Source organism: Schistocerca americana, chromosome 5 (assembly GCF_021461395.2).
Source record: "Schistocerca americana isolate TAMUIC-IGC-003095 chromosome 5, iqSchAmer2.1, whole genome shotgun sequence".
In the NCBI taxonomy this organism is placed as follows: Eukaryota; Metazoa; Arthropoda; class Insecta; order Orthoptera; family Acrididae; genus Schistocerca; species Schistocerca americana.
The window spans coordinates 400,893,992-400,916,774 of record NC_060123.1 but is presented as its reverse complement, the minus strand read 5'-3'; the positions used below and the strand labels follow the sequence as shown (position 1 = coordinate 400,916,774).

Genomic DNA, 22,783 nt, shown 5'->3' with positions numbered 1-22,783 from the left:
ACAGTAACAGCACAGCAAGGGCAAGTTGGCTAATGTTGCAGGGCCAGATCAGTCGATCAACCAGACTATTGCCCACCTGCAACTACGGATAAGAATGCTGCCCCTTTTCAGGAACCATGGGTTAGTCTGGCCCCTCTGCATATACCCTTCTGTTGTGGCTATTTGTACTGTTGAGGCATGCAGACACTCATCTTGGCAAGATCACGGCTTGTGGGGAGACGTTCTCTCTACACTTTGCATTACTGTTTTCAGTTAAGTGGATTCATGTTGCTCCTGTATGTTTTCTAATATTGTCCACCCACTTTCTTTTTAGTAATTGTCTTCTTTTACCACTCAAATGCCAGAAAAGGACTTCATATCCCCATCTAAAATCCATTTGCCTGGCTCCATATCCTGCTCCCTTCTGTTAATTTTCGTAGTCCAAATTAATATCTTACACTTCATCCTGTTTGTTATCCATCCGTCCCTCACTCACTCAGCAACACTTAGTTTCTGAATGGTTTTCATATTGAAAATCCACACCATACTGCCATTTGTCAAAACAGACACTACACACCAATTGCAAACATTCTGTTTCAAACCTATTGTAGCTTTGTCTTCAAAACTTTGCAGGACAGTTTTACTCCTGGGTTTGTTTGTTTCACTGCCCCAAAAACTAGGAACTTAACAATTTGTTGTATGCCTTCAATACTTCTGATTCATCTCTCAAATGAATCAAATGTTTAAAGGAAGTTCTGAATACTTTTAAAATACTCTTTGTTCTCAGTTACTGATGTAACATGATTCTACCCAACAATAAATATAACTGCACCTTCTCACATTCTCTCAAACATATTTCCGAATAGTTTTATGGAGTTATCCACATTCTATAATGTTGCTACATAACATTCCTCTTTAATAGTTGCCTAGAAATATTTCAAATTTTCTCTCTAGCCCTCTCTGCACCTGCAACATCTTTTATTGCTTGCATAAGTACCTTTGATAAATAACTGATGATTTGGTATAATCTATTTGTTAGTATGCTAAGGTCATAATTTGGATCTGGTATTTCTTCATTTAATCATGTCTGGCAGTCTCTCTTTTTTCTAACTTTGTCTTCATTATTCCTCCACACAGTAAGAGGCTATGGCCACTTCAAAGTCTCATGTGGTTTAGAATCATCATATCCTGTGCAATTCCCCTGTTGTTTGATAAAATAGTGAATTTCATTTTTTGTTCCACTTTGAATGCGTCAAGTACATTTTCGATTTATTTTCTTCAGGATGACTGCAGACAAAACCCAATCTTACTGGCAAAAAAAACTATTGCATTGTCCGTGTCATTTCTACAGCCATACTGAAAAATCAAGTTTTAGTTTTTGCCCTACTTTTGAGTTAACACTCCATCTCCCAGATTATAATTTCTGGTAGGATCTTCTGCCAGTTCATTGAGGTCTTTGTATTTCCTCCTCATAATGTGAGCCCACAAGTGCACAGACTAATTAGTTCCGTGGAAGAGATTTTCTTTATATTTAAGACAAATGTTCCCACTCTGTCCAAGATTGCTACATATCTGTTTTTAAAATTATTTCTTGATTACAATAAAGCCTAGTTCTGAAATTCCTAGTTGCTCTGTTTCACCATACTAGCACACATTTCCCAATTTTAATTCAATTTGTTCTTTGATTGATATCTAATTATATACCATTTGATTTAAACTATAACATGCCTTTCTGTTTATTTATACATATGTTACATTTGTTTATGTCAAGAGCCAATTTTACAACCAGCAACATGTGTCTATTCTCAGAAGGTTTTGTTCCACTCCACTTATGTTGTTGAAATTTCCCTAATTACCACATACTTTCAAAGCTTGGGTCAAACACTACAGGGGGGAGGGGGAGACACCACACATTAAAATTCTTAATATCAACTTACTCCTATTCTTGAGTTATTACAATTCCTAAACATCTGATTATTTATTTTGATTATGTCAGATACACAGATGATGCAAACCATTACAATGATATTAACAAGCACAGAACATATAATTAAATATGAACCTGCATGGTTTGTGAAATATGCCTTCGTTATTTCCGTCGTGTGATAAAATACAAGCCGAATTTCAAAGGCAGTTCAAAACAACAGTGACAGACACTGTGTTTCATTACATTTGGTAAACCTGAAAGAAGCTTTTGTGGCATCATGCACATACTGACAATAAAAATTTCAATTGTTCATTGTACCATGCAGCAAGGCACTTGCAGCAGGCTGGCCAAGCAGGACCCTGAGCTGCTCCACAAAGTGCCAACAACAACATTGGGCCTGCAAATCCACTCCAAGCACCAATAGCTGTCGCTACAGTGCCTGCTACAGCCAGAGATGCTGCCGCTGTAAGACGTGGTCCCATACGATCAGCAGTGGCACCACCGAGTGCCTGTGCCAAGGCATAAGGCAGTAGTAATGCAGTGTCTAGCAAGCCCAGACGAGATCTAGATAGCCCCAGTTCCTTGGCCATTCCAACCTGCAAATGGGTAGACAGCACCAATATTATCTCAGTTGCATTGATAAACCACATAATTTCACTCAACTCTGTCAGTGCATAATAAAAGATGACAATGACATTAAAAAGGAAACACTTCCTGAAGTTCTTCAAGTATTTGTTTGTTCATAAACTGACTTTCAGCTACTTATGCACATATGTGTTTTTGAGTTAAATTTGTAAAACAATTTACTGTTTAACTGCATACGATGATAATTACAAGCATCTCTGGCCATTCTCAAGTGATGACTGAATGATACAACCACAGGTAAAGTGACTTGCAACTTACACAGATATTACAGATACAGATGATTGATTAAATGGTGAGGTACATTATGTTAATTTTTTAATTATGAAGAAATCACTAAGTTAATAAAAAGGAGCAATAAAGTTGAGTTTACTATTGTAATCTGACATTTGCACAACTTAATTTTACAGAATTTAGGAAGCAGGTAACATTTGCACTTTTAAGACATGGCTGGCATTGTGTGTCGCATTTACTGATTTCAAACATTTCTATCTTTCTATTTCTGACAGTATGTAAAATATCAAAATGACCTTAATGTGGGTAGTTTTCTGTTAAAAGAAGTTCCAAAAAGATTGATTTCTGTATTTCCTAGGCTTCAAGTTCTCTCATGTTTTGATAACCTAATTGACATACGCCTCTCTGACTGATGCACACACTTTTATACACTATTTGCTACAGGTTCACTGTGTCTTTACTGCTGAATTCACTGTACAACAGATCTGTAGCTGCAAGACTAACATTTTTGCAACACTCTTTGAAATTCTGCTAAAATATGGGTTAATGCACCTGTTTTTGTAACTACTGACTGGCTAGTTTTGGTCAGAATTACATAAGTGGTAATTTTACACAGAAGTTTCACTACTATTGACAAGCACTTTACAACAACAACAACAACCTCATTTATTAATAATAATTATTTAATAATAAATAAAAAAGATACAATTAAACCATTGGCATAGAGAGCAACATATAAAATCAATGGCCAAGCACAGAGAAAAAGTAACCAATGGCCAGTCAGGCAGATCTGTGCAAATTAGGTTATCTGAATACAAAAGAACCTGGAGATTAGAACAGATATAAATTAATCTTTTCAGAATATCTTTCAACAAAAAATTACCCTCATGCTTTAATTTGTGACTTTTACACAGTGATATGAAAAGCAGAAAGATTACACTACTGGAAATCAATAAATATATTACACAGAATGCTATCTTAGTTTTTAAACAACCAAGTACAATTCCATTTTTCACTCAGTTAAAAATGCTTCAGTCACTGAAAGTATCAGTTAACAATAGTTAATTCAACTTGATTTAAGCATGATATAAAAAAATAATATGCAATCTGGTGTCTTCCTGGCGTATTTCTAACTCAGAGAATTCTTGGATATTTGTCCGGATCATGTCATAAGTTCTGCTCGATATTTCAGCAAAAAAGCTCATAGTGATCTTCAGGTGGTTCCTTGTGGCTACTGCTCCGCTCTTGTTGATGTTCTATACATGTTGGCTGTTACCCTCTCCATCCCTCTGCTCATGTTGCTATGTGTGCAGTCACAGCAGTAGGTAGCAGCAGTGGTGGTGGTGGTGCCAGGTTGCAAACTGTGACATTCAGTGTCCACACTTTCATTGTCAGGTGTGGACAGCTGCAGATGTTACTCCCGTGCTCAAAATATAAACAAAAAATATACGAACTTCTTGATGAAGCAGTGCACAGGAAGACAGACTAAGATCTGTCAAATTGCCTCTGGAGGAAAAACACTGAACGTCTTTGCAGTACCTTCAATGTGAACGCTGTTAATAAACTCTGACCATGAGCTGCTGCACCATCACAGCTGTATGAGCTGCCAAAAGTTCACAAAGGGGGCATTCCACAGTATCCCACAGCTGGAAATGTAGGAGCACCAACATATGGCTTGGCCATACACCTAACTGTTCTCCTGAGTCCATCTGTGGGGAAATGCAAACATCGCATCTGCAATTACATTCATTTTGTATATCAACAAAAACTTCACCTCACTGATAGTGACCTGTTGGTGAGTCGTCATGACCCTCTTCACCAGGGTACCACTAAAGGAATTCATGGAATTGATAAACAGGAAATTTGAGACCAACCTGATGAGGATCTTCGAGTTTGTGCTTACCTCAATTTACTTCCTGTTCAATGGAAATTACAGCTACAGTTGGGTGGGACAGGATGGCACCTTCCCCCTTCTTGATGTCTTGGTGAAATGGAAACCATATAGCAAGCTGGGATACACTGTGTATAGAAAACCTAGACACTGACCAGTATCTACATGTTCCCAGTAATCACAACAACTCCCAGTACAAAGGAATTTTATGCACACTTGTTCTTAGGACGCAATCCCAGCAGCAAGCAGAAATGCTTGTGTTTTGGTAGGTTGTACTTAGAGAACAGCAGGAAGAAACAGAGGAGCAAAAATCACTAGCACACATCCTCTTTGTTACCAATATCTGCAGAAAAGTTGGCAGAATCTTGGAACATCACAATGTTACATGCGTATTTCACCCATCCCCTAAGACGTTGATGCTACTAGATTTGGTAAAGAACAACCTAGCCCTTTGCAAACCAGCAGTCTACCAAATCCCATTAGTATGGCAAAGCATACATTTGGGAAACTGTGTGAATTGCATATGAGAGGCGCCATGAACACCACACAGAAGTACGCCAGACCAACAAATCAGCAGTGGCCGACAATAGTACAAAAACTGACCATACTACAGATTACAACAATAGCAAGACACTTAGGCAATCTTCCTCCTCCTGGGATTGCGTGATAAAAGAGGTAATTGAAAGAGTCTAATTAACAAAGGCAGTGGCCTACAGCTGATCCCAGTAAGTAACCTTGCAGTAAGCCTAGAAAAAGAAAACCATTCCCACATAGCGACACCAACCCTTGACAGCAGTGCAGAGACAGGAGATTACAGTTCACAGCCTGGCACCGCTACTTGTATCTTAGCCCCACCCACTGCGGCAGCTGCACAGATAGCAACATAAGCAGCAGGAGGAGGTGGCATAGCAGCCAATGTATGTAGGATGATAAGTGTGGAGCAACAGTCATCAGGAACCACCAAAAGATGGTAATGAATGTGTCTGCCAAAATATTGTGGAGAAACAAAAATGTGACCGGTCAGGCATCTCATAATTCTACAAGTAGAGAAGTAATACTTTTCTTTGTAAATATCCTGTATCATCATTTTACAATTTTTCTGTATTGGTAAAGTCTCAACTCACTTTATCTGTGATTGCATCATCTAATGTTGGACTAAGAAGCTGAAAGCCAGTTTGTAAACAAATACATAATATTTGCAGAACACCTGAACAGGGTTTATTTATTAGTGTGAATTACCCAACTGTTTTTCACAGCTAACATCAGTTGAAATAAGCCAGTAAAATTAAATGACTAATTATTCTGACTTCTTTTGGCAGTGAATCTGGGTTCTCATAACAACCTTTAATATTAGTATTTTTATTTCATTAATGATTTTACTTATTTCTGTTGCATAAAAATATTTTGTCCATTCTCCATTAACCACATGATTTCTCTCTGGAGATGCTCGATAAGAAATAATAAGACACAGCTAACCAAGAACAAAAGTTTATTATGACCACAATACAGAGATTTAATAACAAAGGAAAACTCTTCTCAATAAAAAAATAAAATAACTTCTCCGACACCAACACACATATGCCTCAAATACACAATGAATAAATGTAGTGGGACATAAGGACTATGCCACTGATAATCCCTAATGATGGAGGTTGAGCATTGGGTGTAGTTGACCAACAGGTACATCACAGGATATTGCTGGAAAGTCTTAGGTCCCACTATGGTGGCTTCTGACAGGGCACTGACTGATGGGCTGCTAAGAGCCAGCACATTAATTGGCCCAGATCTTTGGTGGAATGTACTGCTGACGTGTTGGCTCAAGCCTTCCCATCTAGCCAGGGCTGTGAGGAATTCATGCCGATCCAGTTTGCAAGCATTACACAGCGAAGGAAATAGGTCCATGTCACAGAGGACATCAGGTGGAGCGTGTCCTGCCGTCTGTCATGCTTGTTGTGATTTATACAGTCTGGGGATGTAATGCCTTGTTCATATACAAACCCTTCGTGCTTCTGTGTGAGGGCTTGCTAACTGTTTAGGCAAACATTGGGTACAAGGCACCAAGCCTTTTTGTTTCTTTAACTGGAATGAGGTTACAATTTTTCTAGACTATTTTCATACATGAAGCTCTTACTCTAAGTCACAAAATACCAGCAATACATTAAACTAGGCCTAGGACTTTTGGGTGCAATAGAGTGATGAAGAAAGTATGAAGTTTTAGTTGAAAAAGTTACCAGTTCCAGACAGAAAAATTTATAATGGAAAGCCTATATAAGTCATTAAATCATAAACCTCAAAAAAGAATTTACTCTAGAACTGAAAAACCTATGGAAAAAGCCACTGACTGAGGTTGCATCTACAATTACTCGGCAAATATTTGTAAATAGAAAGTAACATTCTTCAACAGAAACAGGAGCATATTTTATATCTAAATGGTAATGCACTTTTTTTGCATTCTGGCATGGCATCTACATCTCTGTATACAACCTAAAGGTTATTATAGGTAGACACAGCAGCTTTTAATCAAGTACCACATCTAGTAATAAAGGGGAAATCTGATAAAGGAAGTCTTCTTATACATTTACTTTTGTATTATGGAAAATCATTTATCAAGATTTACCAAACACTAGTTACAAATTTATGTAAGTATATGCATCTTAATACTTCACTATCTCTGTAATATAGTGCATTATGCAGATAATCCCCCCCATGAACCATGGACCTTGCCGTTGGTGGGGAGGCTTGCGTGCCTCAGCGATACAGATAGCCGTACCGTAGGTGCAACCACAACGGAGGGGTACCTGTTGAGAGGCCAGACAAACGTGTGGTTCCTGAAGAGGGGCAGCAGCCTTTTCAGTAGTTGCAAGGGCAACAGTCTGGATGATTGACTGATCTGGCCTTGTAACAATAACCAAAACGGCCTTGCTGTGCTGGTACTGCGAACGGCTGAAAGCGAGGGGAAACTACAGCCGTAATTTTTCCCGAGGGCATGCAGCTTTACTGTATGATTACATGATGATGGCGTCCTCTTGGGTAAAATATTCCGGAGGTAAAATAGTCCCCCATTCGGATCTCCGGGCGGGGACTACTCAAGAGGATGTCGTTATCAGGAGAAAGAAAACTGGCGTTCTACGGATCGGAGCGTGGAATGTCAGATCCCTTAATCGGGCAGGTAGGTTAGAAAATTTAAAAAGGGAAATGGATAGGTTGAAGTTAGATATAGTGGGAATTAGTGAAGTTCGGTGGCAGGAGGAACAAGACTTCTGGTCAGGTGACTACAGGGTTATAAACACAAAATCAAATAGGGGTAATGCAGGTGTAGGTTTAATAATGAATAGGAAAATAGGAATGCGGGTAAGCTACTACAAACAGCATAGTGAACGCATTATTGTGGCCAAGATAGATACGAAGCCCACACCTACTACAGTAGTACAAGTTTATATGCCAACTAGCTCTGCGGATGACGAAGAAATTGAAGAAATGTATGATGAAATAAAAGAAATTATTCAGATTGTGAAGGGAGACGAAAATTTAATAGTCATGGGTGACTGGAATTCGAGTGTAGGAAAAGGGAGAGAAGGAAACATAGTAGGTGAATATGGATTGGGGGACAGAAATGAAAGAGGAAGCCGCCTGGTAGAATTTTGCACAGAGCACAACATAATAATAACTAACACTTGGTTTAAGAATCATGAAAGAAGGTTGTATACATGGAAGAACCCTGGAGATACTAAAAGGTATCAGATAGATTATATAATGGTAAGACAGAGATTTAGGAACCAGGTTCTAAATTGTAAGACATTTCCAGGGGCAGATGTGGACTCTGACCACAATCTATTGGTTATGACCTGTAGATTAAAACTGAAGAAACTGCAAAAAGGTGGGAATTTAAGGAGATGGGACCTGGATAAACTAAAAGAACCAGAGGTTGTACAGAGATTCAGGGAGAGCATAAGGGAGCAATTGACAGGAATGGGGGAAATAAGTACAGTAGAAGAAGAATGGGTAGCTTTGAGGGATGAAGTAGTGAAGGCAGCAGAGGATCAAGTAGGTAAAAAGACGAGGGCTAGTAGAAATCCTTGGGTAACAGAAGAAATATTGAATTTAATTGATGAAAGGAGAAAATACAAAAATGCAGTAAGTGAAACAGGCAAAAAGGAATACAAACGTCTCAAAAATGAGATCGACAGGAAGTGCAAAATGGCTAAGCAGGGATGGCTAGAGGACAAATGTAAGGATGTAGAGGCCTATCTCACTAGGGGTAAGATAGATACTGCCTACAGGAAAATTAAAGAGACCTTTGGAGATAAGAGAACGACTTGTATGAATATCAAGGGCTCAGATGGAAACCCAGTTCTAAGCAAAGAAGGGAAAGCAGAAAGGTGGAAGGAGTATATAGAGGGTCTATACAAGGGTGATGTACTTGAGGACAATATTATGGAAATGGAAGAGGATGTAGATGAAGATGAAATGGGAGATACGATACTGCGTGAAGAGTTTGACAGAGCACTGAAAGACCTGAGTCGAAACAAGGCCCCCGGAGTAGACAATATTCCATTGGAACTACTGACGGCCGTGGGAGAGCCAGTCCTGACAAAACTCTACCATCTGGTGAGCAAGATGTATGAAACAGGCGAAATACCCTCAGACTTCAAGAAGAATATAATAATTCCAATCCCAAAGAAAGCAGGTGTTGACAGATGTGAAAATTACCGAACTATCAGCTTAATAAGTCACAGCTGCAAAATACTAACACGAATTCTTTACAGACGAATGGAAAAACTAGTAGAAGCCAACCTCGGGGAAGATCAGTTTGGATTCCGTAGAAACACTGGAACACGTGAGGCAATACTGACCTTACGACTTATCTTAGAAGAAAGATTAAGGAAAGGCAAACCTACGTTTCTAGCATTTGTAGACTTAGAGAAAGCTTTTGACAATGTTGACTGGAATACTCTCTTTCAAATTCTAAAGGTGGCAGGGGTAAAATACAGGGAGCGAAAGGCTATTTACAATTTGTACAGAAACCAGATGGCAGTTATAAGAGTCGAGGGACATGAAAGGGAAGCAGTGGTTGGGAAGGGAGTAAGACAGGGTTGTAGCCTGTCCCCGATGTTGTTCAATCTGTATATTGAGCAAGCAGTAAAGGAAACAAAAGAAAAATTCGGAGTAGGTATTAAAATTCATGGAGAAGAAATAAAAACTTTGAGGTTCGCCGATGACATTGTAATTCTGTCAGAGACAGCAAAGGACTTGGAAGAGCAGTTGAATGGAATGGACAGTGTCTTGAAAGGAGGATATAAGATGAACATCAACAAAAGCAAAACAAGGATAATGGAATGTAGTCTAATTAAGTCGGGTGATGCAGAGGGAATTAGATTAGGAAATGAGGCACTTAAAGTAGTAAAGGAGTTTTGCTATTTGGGGAGCAAAATAACTGATGATGGTCGAAGTAGAGAGGATATAAAATGTAGACTGGCAATGGCAAGGAAAGCGTTTCTGAAGAAGAGAAATTTGTTAACATCCAGTATTGATTTAAGTGTCAGGAAGTCATTTCTGAAAGTATTTGTATGGAGTGTAGCCATGTATGGAAGTGAAACATGGACGATAAATAGTTTGGACAAGAAGAGAATAGAAGCTTTCGAAATGTGGTGCTACAGAAGAATGCTGAAGATTAGATGGGTAGATCACGTAACTAATGAGGAAGTATTGAATAGGATTGGGGAGAAGAGAAGTTTGTGGCACAACTTGACCAGAAGAAGGGATCGGTTGGTAGGACATGTTCTGAGGCATCAAGGGATCACCAATTTAGTATTGGAGGGCAGCGTGGAGGGTAAAAATCGTAGGGGGAGACCAAGAGATGACTACACTAAGCAGATTCAGAAGGATGTAGGTTGCAGTAGGTACTGGGAGATGAAAAAGCTTGCACAGGATAGAGTAGCATGGAGAGCTGCATCAAACCAGTCTCAGGACTGAAGACCACAACAACATGCAGATAATGTGTGGTAAGGTACAGAACACAGACTTGAGATTTGGGAAGACAAGTAATATGTAAGGAAATTTATCTGTAAGCGTACCTTACCATAATTCATTCCATCAAGCCACTATACAAACCATGCATTGTTAAAACTTCACATTGTGGTGGAACTGTTTATTTTTTCCAGGAGAAGTTCACAAAGAATCTGTTTCCCTTTTTCTTTACTAAAATGTATCACTAAAATACTCAACATGTTTGTTCTGTACATCAGTGTTTCATATAGAATAAAATATACTGAATCATCAGAAACTACTTGCCCCACTTGAGATATTTTTTCTTCATGTAGAAGCTGGAGGTATTACTTTCTTAAGGTAATCTCTTTGGTGATAGACTTTTCAGTACGCTTCCAAATACGATTTCATAATGGGACTGTTGGGGCTAGAAAGTACCACGTAGCAGAAATGCCACCACTGTGTCAAACATTTCTCTTACTTTTTGGAGTTGAAGATACCAGTGGCTCATCAATAAGTAGTGCGTTACCACATTGTTTCCACTTTGTAGTTCCTTCACCACATTATTTCCACTTTTTAGTTCCTTATTCTTGCCATATTTTGTGTTTCCAGAAGCTGCAGAATGCAATTTCATGTATGGTTTTCAGACATTGTGACAGAGACATTACAAATAATACCTTACACCCTGAGAATAATCACTACTACTGAACAATGTCACACATTCTTTCATCGCCCACTTTGGATTCTGGTAGCTTTAATGAAGACAAAAGAGCAAAATTAAACAAGCAGATCATCATCATAAGTTGCATTGGCAACACTCTTCACTGTATGCGACATACTGAAACCCAAAATGCTTCTGCATATGGTGTGGTCACCCACTGAACAGCACGGTGACCCTTGTTAGCAATTACTTGAGTAGTTTCTCCTCACACGAATGTTCACAGACAATTCAAGTAAAACAGGAACAACTTTTGTTGTTACATTAGCCTTTTTGTGATTGATTTACTCAGTTGTTAAAAGCACTTCATCAATTTTCTCTTACATATTTTATTTGGGATTTTTTAAATTTTTTTGTTTGTTATGCATGACAAGATGATAGTATTTTGTATTACTAAACTATAATTCTTTCTTCACTATATACAAAGTGTCAAAATATTTCTGTTCAGAGTATTATGGTACTGCTTTTACTTCTGTTTGTAACTTTACGCGTACTTAGGCAAGCTAATCAGCTGCCTAGGATTAGTACAAGGTGAGGTGAAATTTTTTTTTTTTTTTAAGCTGTGCGGCCCCTAGGGCCAATGAACAATGCGGCTGGGCTGGCCACCACAGCTGCTCCAGGCGAGTGCATGCACTAACAAAGGACCGGATGCGGGAAAATCCCTAAGCTGGGAATGTGGACAGCTGTTACTCGCATGGCCTTTGTGCAGGAGATGCTCAGATAAATGTCAGTGTCTCAGACAATCTTAAAAATGGTTAGGTTACTGCTCTCTCAGGTCTGATGATAACTCACATCAAATATTAATGTAAATCTGAATACATTTATGATCTCAGAAAAGTGAGGCACATCCGATGACAGAACAGTATTTCAATATCTTTAAAACTAAAGAAGTTTATATCTCACGGCGAATATAAATTTTCACAATGAACCTCTGAATTAACAACTTCTAATCGCTTCAAGCAATTTCAACGTATTGATATCTCAGATGGCAGCATTGTGCTATAGCTATTGTCCCTGAAAGCTATGTGTCTGTATCTATTTTATTTATTGACTTACAACATCTTTTATATGCTTTCATTATGCGAATGTTACTCAAAACATCCATTCTCCACATTTACAGAGCAGTGCCTTATATTTTGTCATACTCGTGTATTTATTTACTGAACCTTTAGTATTTAGAAAGTGACTTTACTTAAATATTGATTGCAAGTGCTAATAAAAAACTGATCTGATTTACAACTGGTCAATCGCATGTGTTAGCGGACATCACAACTGAAAAGAGAACCGAAAAATGCTTCTGTTAAGAAGATGTAAATAATTGTTTAAATACTATTTACTGATAATCTGTAATCATTTACCATGAGTATACTTGCACAAGAATACTGCCATATTTATTTATGGACAAATTTTTGATATAGTTATTGTATTACTATGATTTATAATTATCGTGCATTACCTGGATATGACAATGTTTATAACATTTCCTTATTTAAATGTTATTATAACATGTAAGTTTAGTCCATGATGTGGTCAACTTGAATCACACCATGTCTGTAGAGATTGAGAATGATGTATTTTTGATGGGAATGACCTTCTGCCAAAGAGTTTGACAGTGGCAGAACAGTGCTAGAGTCAGAAGACTGGGACTTCTCGAGTGAAGAGCTCTAGGAGCGAGCCTGGACACACTGTATCGAGTGCTTGAAGAAAGCAGACTGCCTATGGTAATGTGAGAGATTCACCGATCTAGGTGATGGATTCTGAGTGGGAATGGCTGCTACAATACTCTAACTTTTGAAGGGACTAACTCATGAGAGATCTGAATGTGCACCAGGAACTGAACAGATTCAGTATGGGTTACTATTCTTTCTATCATTTATGTGAATCATCATGCTGAACTATGAACTGTTCTGAGCTGATGAATATTTCGTATACTGTGATCATGAAATGGACTTACGTTTTCGCAAGTCTTTGATGACTATTTAGTTTGAGTATTTTGCTACCATCCTTGTAACACTCTCAACGTAACTTGACTGCATTTGATAAGGGTATTTTCTGTCTGTATTTTAACTGATTATTGTAGGACCATTCCCTATTTATTTGAGATGTCCTTTCTTGAATGAACATTATTCATCATAATTCTCTGTCATCTACATCAATTATAGACATTAGAATAGAACCATTTATTACATTATTCATTGAACTTTTATATTTCTGTGTATTATATTAATTCACAATTCTAGCCAATGCGTAGACTATCCCAGACTATAGAAGCTTTCAAAATGTGGTGCTGCAGAAGAATGCTGAAGATTAGATGGGTAGATCACATAACTAATGATGAGGTTTTGAATAGGATTGGGGAGAAGAGACGTTTGTGGCACAACTTGACTAGAAGAAGGGATCGGTTGGTAGGACATGTTCTGAGGCATCAAGGGATCACCAATTTAGTATTGGAGGGCAGCTTGGAGGGTAAAAATCGTAGATGGAGACCAAGAGATGAATACACTAAGCAGATTCAAAAGGATATAGGTTGCAGTAAGTACTGGGAGGTGAAGAAGCTTGCACAGGATAGAGTAGCATGGAGAGCTGCATCAAACCAGTCTCAGGACTGAAGACAACAACAACAACAATAACAACAGTATAGACTATTTGCCTGCAGGATCATAGGTACAGTTTATCATCTGCAGCAAATTAGTTGAGGAGCATGAAAGCAAATGTGCTCTACCCTGTGACTACAGTGAGCTATTCTTTTTAAATAGAGGCATGCATAGCCCAAGTATCTAAGGTACACGTAATATTAGGCAAAGTCACAACTGGTTTGCTCGTATGGGACACTGTTTGAAGAGCAGCTACACTCAGCAGTTAATGTTAAGTACTGTCGTTATTGGGAGCTCGTCCAGGATATGAATCTAATCCATGTTGAATTGTAATTGTAGTGCTAACACTTTACAGTATTCTGTGAGCCAGGTCCAAAATTTACTGCATGATAGGCAGTTTGTGTGAAGGCTCCAAGCATAAGATTTTGCAGCAGTTATGTGTGTGATGATCTGTAGCAAAAGTTAGGAATGGAAAAGTTAGCTGTGAAACTTCAAGAAAGAAGAAGGAGGCTATGCAGAGGCAAGCTGAGTTCGAGTCTATAGCGACCAGCAGCAGCGAAGACTTCAACGGCATGTGAGCAGCAGTAGCAGCCACGACAACGTGGGCCACTGGCAGCGAAGTCGAGTTCATCGACAGCACCTGCATTTTCAGCAGCAGTAGTACAGCAGAAGCAGCCAGCATAACTCACAAGTTAAGGACTTGTACGAACAGTATTAATATGTGTAAAACCGCAGGGTCATCACCAGTGATGGAGCTTCCAGTGATTAAGCGATCACCCAGGATGTGTGGTTAAAATGATGGTAATGGGCCAGGTAGTCTAAAATCTGAGCACGGTGATAGGTACCTCGATAAGCGCGATATTAGTGGAGCAGATAGTATGAAATCAGATAAAGGAGATGTAACTGAAGATGATTCCATGGCATAGTTAAGGAAAATTCTGACAAATCTGAACTCTAAAATCAGGGTCTTGGGTAGGAACACAGGTACAGCAAAAACAGAAATAGGTGCAGTAGAGACAAGTGTTGCAGAAACAGTAAAAGCTGATGTGAAGAAAATTAAATCAGACATAGAAGGCATGATTGATTCAAAATTAGAAGCTATAAGGGATGATGCAGACAAAATTTCTGAGAAGGTTGGCCTGGTTAAACCAGAGTTGACACTATAGAAAAAGATTTTGGGGACAAGTTGGAAAAGACACATTACGAGCTGGGTCGCAATGTTAAGAAGCAAAATCCACTTGAAGTGACCAGTAAGTTAATTAACAATTTGTCTGGTAGAGTGTAGGAAAGAGGTAATGAAAGACAGACAGCAGTTGGAAGCAGAGATTTATAAGGAAGCTGTGCAGCATGAACAGTGTTTTAATGACAAGAGGGCAAAATTAAATTCTTAAGCAGTGAATCAGGCTACTACTGTGATAGGTGTTACATGGGTTAATTAAAATACCATCCAGGTGCTTGCTGTGTGGTTTTGTGATAGTGTTGGAAGTGGCAAAGATTAAGTTTGCTAAAAGACATCTTGAGGGCAATGCACAATCATGGGCAAATTTAATGAGTGCTTTATATACTACCTATGAAGAGTTTGAGAATTGTTTCCTGATCAAATTCTGGAGTGAAGCGAAAGAAACGTGACTTCAGAATGAGTTCCTAAATGGCTCAAGTTTCAAACAAGAAAGTGGGTCGCTGCGGGGATTTTTGCGCATAGGAACTAGCTAAGTTGATGAATATAAGTCGTCCATTGGAAGTGTTGACAGAGTTATTATGCTCAAGAGATGCTTGCCAAAATATTTACAATTGGATCTTGTCCCCAATCTGACAAATTCCATCGATGAATTTTTAGGTTTAGTTTAGAAACAAGGTGCTGAAGCTCAAAACACACAGTGGGAACAGTAGACAATGAAATGGGTTCCAGTACAGGAACAAAATTAATATCCACAATAATTATAATCATCATAACAGAAATTATTATCAATGTAATAATAATTTTCAAGGGGGAAATGGAAACTGGAACTTTTGTAAATGAAACCAAAACTTGGAATTAAGATTTGAGGGACAGGAGCCTCACGAAATGCAACATTAAAATAAGAGGTCGGAAAACTAGAGGTCGCCGCATCTCACGCCCAGAGCTAGCAAAATAAATCAGCATTGAAAGGGATATGTTATTTCAAAATTCTGTCAGTGCTGAAAATTCAGCAAAGAAGTCACAAATGTTGGAAATGAAGGTTAGAACAAGTAAGAATAAAATGGGAAATAATTTTACGCAGCACAACTAAACAGAGGGCGCAAAAGAAAGGTTGTAAATACGTAGAGAAATTTGATAATGAGGATATGGGGCTGGAAATTTATTTTGTGACAGGAAAGTGAATGTTGGAAGGAATGTGTATTTGGTGGAAAATTCTATACTCAGAAGAGAGGCTGAGGTCAATCTGGTGTCGGTTAGTCCGTCAGTGAGAGAGCACCGTGTGTTCCTGCTGCTAATAAGGAGGGTACACCATTCGTTTACTACATATCTTTACGTACGAGTTTCAAACAGGAGCGAGTTCAGAAATGGATAGGCACTGTGATTGCTATGTACAGATGCGAGCTGAGTTGGTGATCCTTTGCTCACAGCTGCAGGCAGTGCTGGCTTCCATCACACAGCTTGAGACTGCTGCCAAGGGGCATCACCATGGGGGTTCGGACGCGGGGATGCGAGGGAAGTCGAGCACGACACGTGTCCCCCGATCGATCCACTGCTGTGGCCGCCCAGGTTACTGCCTACACTGAGGTTGACCCCTCACCTGTGATCGAGTTGGAGATCATTTCAAAGTCTGGCAGGCAGTGAAAGACTTTCCGTGGGGCTGATCATAGGGCCTGCCCGGTTCGTTTGACGAAGATATAATCGTCCAGCCTGTTCCAGAGGAAGCTTCTTGGCCTTCAAGGTCTGGGCATTCATAGAGGGTGGGTTTACTGGTAGTTGGGAGCTCCTTAGGAATATGGCTGCCAAGGAGGGGAAGAAAGCTAGTGTGCACACCGGGGGGTGGGGGGGTGGGGTGTCATTCCGGATGTGGAAAGGGTGCTTCCGGATGCCATGAGGTGGACAGGGTGCTGCCAACATCAGATGGTAGCCCATGTCGGTACCAATGACGTGTCTCTCTTTGGATCGGAGGAGATTCATTCTGGCTTCGGGCGGCTAGCAGAAATTGTAAAGACTGCCAGTCTTGCTTGGGATATTAAGGCGGAGCTCACAATCTGCAGCATCGGCGACATAACCGACTGTGGTCCTTTGGTGCAGAGCCGAGTGGAGGGTCTGAATCAGAGGCTCAGGTGCTTCTGTGACTGTATAGGATTCAGATTCCTTGATTTGTGTCATCGGGTGGTGGGTTTCCGGGTTCCGCTTAATAGGTCAGGAGTCCACTACACACAGGAAGTAGCTACATGGGTAGCGGGTGCTGTGTGGAAGGGACTGGGCAGTTTTTTAGGTTAGAGTGTCTCTGGAAGCCACAGAAAGAGCATCCGTCGAAAAGGGGGCAAGTAAAACACAGTAAGGTAGTTGTAGAAACAATTGATATTGTAGTTTTAAACTGTCATAGCTGTGTTGGGAAAGAACCAGAGCTCCAAGCCCTAATAGAAAGCACTGAAGCTCAAATAGTTGTAGGTACAGAGAGCTGGCTAAAGCTGGAAATAAGTTCAGCCGAAATTTTTTCAATCAGTGTTCAGAAAGGATGGATTAAATACAGTTGGTGATGGAGTATTTATTGCTGTCAGAAGCAGTTTGCCTTGTAGTGAAATTGAAGTAGATAGTTCCTGAGAAATAGTATGGGTAGAGGTTATACTTGACAATCTGACTACACTATTAATTGGATCGTTTTACCGAGCCCCAACTCAGAAGATATACTTGCTGAACAGTTCAAAGAAAACTTGAGTCTCATTTCAAATAGGTACCCCACTCATACAGTTATAGTCAGTGGCGACTTCAATCTACCCTCGATATTCTGGAAAAATTATATGTTTAAAACTGGCGGCAGGCATAAATCATCATCCAAAATTGTACAGAATGCTATCTCAGAAAATTATTTTGAACAATTAGTTCATGAGCCTACTCTAAGCATAAATGGTTGCAAAAGCATACTTGACCTCTTAGCAACAAATAATCCTGGACAAATAGGGAGTATCATGACGAATACAGGGATTAGCGACCACAAGTCAGTTGCTGCTAGGCTGAATACCGTAACACCCGCAACCATCAAAGTGAAATGCAAAGTACATCTACTTAAAAAAAAGCTGATAAAAATGCTCTTAACACATTTTAAAGAGACAGTCTCCACTCCTCCTGATCTGATCACCTAAGCGTAGTAAAGATGTGGAATGATTTCAAACAGATAGTATCGACGGCAGTTAGATATATAAAACATAAATTAATAAGTGATGGTACTGACCCTCATGGTACACAAAATGGGCCAGATCACTGTTGCAGAAGCAATGAAAAAAGCACGCCAAATTTAAAACAATGCAAAATCCCAAAGATTGGCTAAGTTTTGCAGAAGTTCGAAATATAGCATGTGCTTCAATGCGAAATACTTTTAATAATTTCCACAACAAAACTCTGACTCTGAATCTGGTAGAAAACCCAAAGAGATTCGGGGCATATATAAAGCACACCAGTGGCAAGATGCAATCAATACTTTCACTGCGCGATAACAATGGTGAAGTCACTGATGACAGTACCACCAAAGCAGAGTTATTAAACACAGTTTTCCGAAAGTCCTTCACCAAAGATGAAAAGTAAATATTCCCAAATTCCTGTCAAGAACAACTGTGAAGATGAGAAACATAGAAGTAGATATCCTCAGTGTCGCAAAGCAGCTTAAATCACTAAATAAAGGCAAGGCTTCCAGTCCAGATGGTATACCAATCAGGTTCCTTTCAGAGTATGCAGATGCAATATCTCCATATTTAGCATACAACCACTTGCTCACAGAAAGTTCTGTACCTAAAAACTGAAAAGTTGCTCTAGTCACACCAATACCCAAAAAGGGAAACAGGAGTAATCCGCTGAATTACAGGTCCATATCACTAATGTCGATTTGCAGTAGTGTTTTGAAACAGACTGTACTCTAACATTATAAAGTACCTCGAAGGAAACGATTTATTGACACATAGTCAGAACGGATTCAGAAAATATCGTTCTTGCGGAACACAACTAGCTCTTTACATTCATGAAGTAATGAGTGCTATCGACAGGGGATGTCAAATTGACTCCATATTTTTAAATTTTCAGAAGGTTTTCGACACTGTTCCTCACAAGCGTTCCAAATTGTGTGCCTATGGAATATCACTTCAGTTTTGTGACTGGATTCATGATTTCCTGTCAGAAAGGTCACAGCTCGTAGTAAATAGACGGAAAGTCATCGAGTAAAACAGAAGTAATATCCAGCGTTTCCCAATAAGTGTTTTAGGCCCTCTATTGTTCCTGATCTATATTAACGACATAGTAGACGAACTGAGTAGCCCTCTTAGATTATCTGCAGATGATGTTGTCATTTACTGACTTGTAAAGTCATCAGATGACCAAAATGAATTGCAAAATGACTTACATAAGATATCTGTATGGTGCAAAAAGTGGCAATAGAACCTGAATACAGAAAAGTGCGAAGTTATTCACATGAGTGCTAAAAAAAATCCACTAAATTTCGATTACATGATAAGTCATGCAAATCTGAAGGCTGTAAATTCAACTAAATACTTAGGGATTACTATTACAAATAACCTAAGTTGCAACGATCACATAGATAATGTTGTGGGTAGAGCAAACCAAAGACCAGGATTCATTGGCAGAACACTTAAAAGGTGCAACAGATCTACTGAAGAGACTGCTTACACTACACTTGCCTGCTCTATTCTGGAGTATTGCTGTGCGGTGTGGGATGCATATCAGGTGGGACTGACGGATGATATTGAAAAAGTTCAAAGGAGGTCACTCATTTTGTATTATCGTGAAGTAGGAGAGAGAGTGCCACAGACATGATATGTGAATTGGAGTGGCAATCATTAAAATAAAGGCGTTTTTCGTTGCGATGGGATCTTCTCATGAAATTTCAATCACCTGCTTTCTCTGCTGATTGCGAAAACATTCTGTTGGCCCTCACCTACATAGGGAGAAATGATCATCATGATAAAATAAGAGAAATCATGGCTCGCACCGAAAAATTTAAGTGCTCTTTTTTCCCATGCGCCATTCGAGAGTGGAATGGTAGAGATACAGCTTGAAGTTGGTTCACTGAACCCTCTGCCAGGCACTTAATTGTGAATAGCAGAGTAATCATGTAGATGTTGACGTAATCACGTAGAGGTAGATGAATTTGGTGGAGGTGGAAAGTATGACAAATTCTAATGAGTCACTAGTCGGTAGCAACAATCATAGTAATGTAGGTCAAAGTAATATAGATAATATTGTATTGGAGGAAGTAGATGAAGCTGTGTGCGAAAGGGGTGAAGCTGAAGTCTCGTCAGCTGGAGATTAATTTTGTGGTGTATCAACGGTGGTATGCGAAAGTATTGGTGAGGGTGGTGTAGCAATAGTCTCATCAGCTAGTGATGAATTTAATTATGGATCGGCAAATGTGGGTGATTTATTGTTAACGGGAGGTGAAGGTGACATTTTAGGTGCTGAAGTTGCGAAGGTTCAAGCTACTGCATTAGGTACCTCGAAAGGAGGAGTTTATACATTAATTTCTATTGATGGAAGTGAACCTGTGGCTCTTGATGAAAACATGAATTTTAAGTGGATGTTGAAAGATGAACATGTAAGTGTGTCAGATAGTGTGTAAAAGCATGAGGTGACAGGAGCATCTGACGGGGAAAAAGTGAGGAGGAGACAGAGATCCAAGTTCGGCACAGTTCATGTGTACTGTGAATTCTAATGTGGAGCTATGCAATAGTGGCAGTTTATATGATGTACAGGCAGAGGTTGAGAGAGTTATTCATGGTGGCTTGCATACTATATTGGCGGATGTAATGGATTTTTTATTAAAGTAAAGAAGCTTATGAGTTGTCATTGGATGTTAAGGGAGTTGACTGTGATGAAGTTTGCAGCGATTCGATGGAAATGGGTGAGGATTTGTTTAAGAGAGATGAAGTTTTATGTTGTGTGGTTAGTTGCGAGAATGTTGCAGCTACTGATATCATTACTTCAGGGAAAGGGAACAGTATATTTTATGCTTACGAGGATGATAAAATGACAGGTTTTGAGGGTGATTTAAATCCTATAGATGAGCTGGAGATAGATCAGAAAAATCCGAATGGATAATGGTGCTGATAGTTGCTCTGAAATTATAATGTGTACTATAATAATGGAAGAAAAAGGAAGGGTCACTGAAAATGATCTTTTAAGGGAGCAGTGTTTAGAGAGGCGTGAAATTAAAAATATGCAGTCTGTAAGTGAAGTGATAAATTTCGAAGAAGAAAGGAAGTGTGTGACTCTCAAAATTAAAAATGGTGTTGCAGAGGTAGTCACAAATGATGTTGGTTCGTTGGGAAAGAGTCCTCGAATTTGAGCGAGTCAAAAAACGTAAAAAAGTGAGATTCAGAACATACATACACTGACAAGACAAATGTTGTCAGAAGCAATGATTGCCAAACTGACCTGTTGAACAAAAAACATGGCTTGTATTGATATAAGTGTGTGTATACAAAAGTAATTTTGTGTGTAGCATGTAAGAATTTTGGGGTTTATACAGCTTGCATAAAGAGTGAATTTGGTGAATTTATACAAAGTACAGAAGCACAATTTAGTGCAAGGAGAGTGTCGATGTTGGCCGCACAAATCTCGGTGCACGGTGTTCAGCAGGACAAAATTAATTTCATTATTCATGTAAGAGTAATGTAAACTGTATTGTATGTAATATCTGTAGGAGAAATTTCAAGGAGTTCTTTAAATATGTTACCCATAGCATTTTGGATGGGTCTTTCGTGTGATATGTGTAATTTATTCATAATTATTGTTCGCACAAAATTTGGCGCATACATTGAAATTTAACTGCTTGTGGGAGTAGTAGATGTGTTTAGGTGCAATGTAAATGTAAAGTTTTGGGGTATATTCCATGGGTTAATTCTGTGATGTATGTTATTTTGAAAGGGTTTAGTATAGATTTCTATGTGAAATTTTTGGGACAACTTCATAATATGTTTAAGAAAATAATTTTATGGATAAATATTTTATTATGGAAATAGGGTATTGATGAATTTACAGAGCTGTTTAGCTGCTGAGAAAAGGAGAGCTAAATGGAGGATTTCTGTGCAGGGTAATATTAGATGTGGTAAAGTTGCAGAGAAATGATAAAATGTTAGTTGATTCATGATGTTGAAAAAATTTCATAGCACGAAGGATGTGTTTTCTAGCGGGAACATTAACAGAGTGTTTGAAATGTCGAACTAAAGCAAATGTGTTTCTCCCATCATGCGCTGCTGCTCGCAGTCTGGCTTCAGCTGCCAGAGACTGCGGTCATGTGTGCGCGTGCGCGCGCGCGTGCGTGTGCGTGTGCGTGCGCGCGCGCGTGCGTGTGCGTGTGCGTGCGTGTGCGCGCTGTTTTTGACAAAGGCCTTGTTGCCAAGTGCTCACTTTCCTATAGTCTTTTTGTTGCGTCTATCTGCACCTCAGCATCACTGCTACATGGTGAGTCGCAACTACCCTTTTCATAATATTGTTAGAGTCCAATAAAATGCAAGTTTACAAAAGAGTTTTGCCAACATTCAAAACATGCAATTGTCTCAGAGAAGTAAAAATCAAAACTGAATGGCAATTAATACAAAAAATATGAAAGCAAATTTTACAAGTT

The 22,783-nt window shown here is 39.2% G+C and overlaps 1 protein-coding gene across 1 annotated transcript in view; it reads right to left on the bottom strand.

Annotated features, from left to right (window-relative positions):
* Positions 1 to 22,783, bottom strand: part of LOC124615497 (putative glycerol-3-phosphate transporter 5) — a 55,672-nt gene that overhangs the window by 30,421 nt on the left and 2,468 nt on the right. The window contains exon 2 of the mRNA XM_047143441.1: positions 2,225 to 2,502. Within this exon, the coding sequence (XP_046999397.1) occupies positions 2,225 to 2,502 (278 nt within the window). The remainder of the gene's footprint in view (positions 1 to 2,224; positions 2,503 to 22,783) is intronic.